The sequence below is a fragment of the Crocuta crocuta genome, unplaced genomic scaffold, assembly GCF_008692635.1.
Source record: "Crocuta crocuta isolate KB4526 unplaced genomic scaffold, BGI_CrCroc_1.0 scaffold1133, whole genome shotgun sequence".
Taxonomy (NCBI): domain Eukaryota; kingdom Metazoa; phylum Chordata; class Mammalia; order Carnivora; family Hyaenidae; genus Crocuta; species Crocuta crocuta.
In genome coordinates this window covers 311,587-314,203 of record NW_027530366.1, presented here as the reverse complement: position 1 = coordinate 314,203, position 2,617 = coordinate 311,587, and the positions used below count along the sequence as shown (strand labels likewise).

Here is a 2,617-nt window from a genome sequence, read left to right as displayed (position 1 = left end):
CAGATATAATACAGTATATATACATATATATAAAACGCATATATTAATATAATGTAGTACATACACCCACTGGCTTGGAAAGAGACCCACAATAGGACAATATAGTCCTCTACAATGAGTGTGCATGTGTTTGTATATACAGAAAGGTCTAGAACAGCACTATTCAAAGGAAATAAGATGCATGTCACAGATGTAATTTAAAATTTTTAGTAGCTGCATTTATTTATTTATTTTTAAAATTTTTTTAATGTTTTATTTATTTCTAGGAGAGAGAGACAGTGTGAGCAGGGGAGGGTCAGAGAGAGAGGGAGTGACAGACTCTGAAACAGGCTCCAGGCTCTGAGCTGGCAGTCAGCACAGAGCCTGACGCGGGGCTCGAACCCACGAACCGCGAGATCATGACCTAAGCGAAAGTCGGACGCTTAACCTACTAAGCCACCCAGGCGCCCCCTAGTAGCTGCATTTAAAAACTAAAAGACACAAGGGAATATGACTTTAACAATATATTTAACTCAATATATCCAAATTATCATTTTGACATATAATCAATATTGAAAAATGGAGGTATTTTACATTTTTCCTACTAAGTCTCTGAAAATTCACTGTATAGTTTATGCTTACAACACATTTCCATTTGGACTAGCTACTTTCAAGTGTCTAATAGCCACCTATGGCTACTGGCTGTCACATTGGACAGCACAGTTCCAGGATATACACCAAACTATTAATAACACTTTCCTTTGAAGATAGAGACTGGCTAGGGGACAGTAAAGTGATTTCTACTTTTATCTTTTATTATATTCACAATAAACATTTCTATTTTATAATAAAAAACAATAAAAGGGGGCCTGGTGGCTCAGTCAGGTAAGCACCTGACTCATGATTTCCACTCAGGTCATGGTTCAAGCACCACATCAGGCTCCATGCTGGCAGTGCAAAGCCTGCTTGAGATTGTGTCTCTTTCTCTCTCTCTCTCTCTCTCTCTCTCTCTCTCTCTGCCCTTCCCCCACCTGTGCTCGCTCTCTTTCAAAATAAATGAACTTAAAATTTTTTTTAAATAATAAAAACTGGTTCCAATTGACAGATCCCTCCAGCATTACTCTTACATGCCCACTTAACAGACTCTCTGATAGCAAATCTGATTTCTCTGCTTCAGTGAATCTGCTATTCCTCAAAAACCTGCTCTTCTTTGCAACTCCAATCCCTAAATGGTAATCCTTCACTCTTCATAGTTCTATAGTTTCCTACCAGTTTAATCTCTCTTCAGCCCCACTATTCAAAGGCCAAAGGAGATTTAGCCACTCACTCATGTTTCATGATGTTCAACTGTGGGAGTGTCTGATTTGGAACCATAAAACTCATTCGTGCACAGATGTCCTTATAATCTTGGTTCCTTCTCTCAAAGTCCTCCACATGGGCAGCCAGGTGGGAATTGACAATGCAAAAGGTAGTGTTGTGAAATACAAATCTCACAGCTACTCCACCTTTGTTTCCCTGTTAGCAAGAGTAATTAGTCACAATCAGTACAAAGACACAACTGGCAGATGAACTTCACATGGACATAAATAATAATCAAACTCATTTCCAAAGTAACTCACCATTTTCCCCATGATTCCAGTTCCAACTGTTTCCGTAGCAACATCACGGATATATTGCCACTGGTCCTTTCTGGCAAATATGAGGAGCATCATCCCAACAAGGCGGACTAGCTGAACCTACAGTTTCAGGGAGTTAGAAAAAGTTCATGTTAATACCACTCTTTGCCACACATCTAATCCCATAACTAATTTTCTACCAAGAAGATATTAATGATGCTCAAATCTGAATCCAAACCCTTTAATTTCCCAGTGGACCCCATACAAAAGAAACAAAATTTCTCTGGGGAAGCTTTAATCCAGCTCTGACCAGTTGTGGAGTTAAAAATCTTTGGGGACATCAAGAACACTCAGCTCTAGGATACATTATTTTAATCACATCTATTTATTGTAATCACTTTTAAACTTACTAGAAGTAGTTAGCATTAAAAAACCAAATCTAAAACCACTATCCTGGCTTGCTCCTTTTACCTCTCCTTCTTAGTTTATGATTTCCAATTTCTTAAGAAATTGAAATATCTAAAATAGCAATCTTTTTTTTTTTTACTTTATGTCTGTAAACTAGAGCTAGAAATATGTCTGAAATATGTGTTAGTCAGGGACTTATGTGAAAGGAGTAACACCTTCAGTATTACCTATAACAACTGTTAGAAGGAGCAAATGAAAATTATTCAGAGGATTCCTTTTAAAGGGGTTACTATGGTAACCATGTAATTAAAATAACTCTTCTGGTAGCCTCTACCACATGCCTTCCAAAGATCAAGAAATTGGCCCACCTTGCTAAAGTCAACTCTAGTTTTGATTTACAACAAAGTTTAGAACTCATTTAAATTCCACAACACTTCTTCCTGATTCCCTATGCACCCACATGCTTCAAACTACTTTTCTGTAAAGTATCCGGTTCTGACCAGGTCAGTGAACAATTTTGATCTTAAACTCTTACTGTTACTTCATAAAGTAATTATCTTAAGCTAATTATTATTCTGAGAATAAAATTCTTCTTTTTCTCCTAAAAGCAGCCC

The 2,617-nt window shown here is 37.3% G+C and overlaps 1 protein-coding gene across 1 annotated transcript in view; it reads right to left on the bottom strand.

Annotated features, from left to right (window-relative positions):
* The window catches only part of OCRL (OCRL inositol polyphosphate-5-phosphatase), a 49,950-nt gene that overhangs the window by 26,980 nt on the left and 20,353 nt on the right, over positions 1 to 2,617 (bottom strand). Inside the window, exons 10-11 of the mRNA XM_077766170.1 lie at positions 1,599 to 1,715; positions 1,307 to 1,494 (exon numbers count right to left, since the gene is read on the bottom strand). Coding sequence (XP_077622296.1) covers positions 1,307 to 1,494; positions 1,599 to 1,715 — 305 coding nt within the window. The remainder of the gene's footprint in view (positions 1 to 1,306; positions 1,495 to 1,598; positions 1,716 to 2,617) is intronic.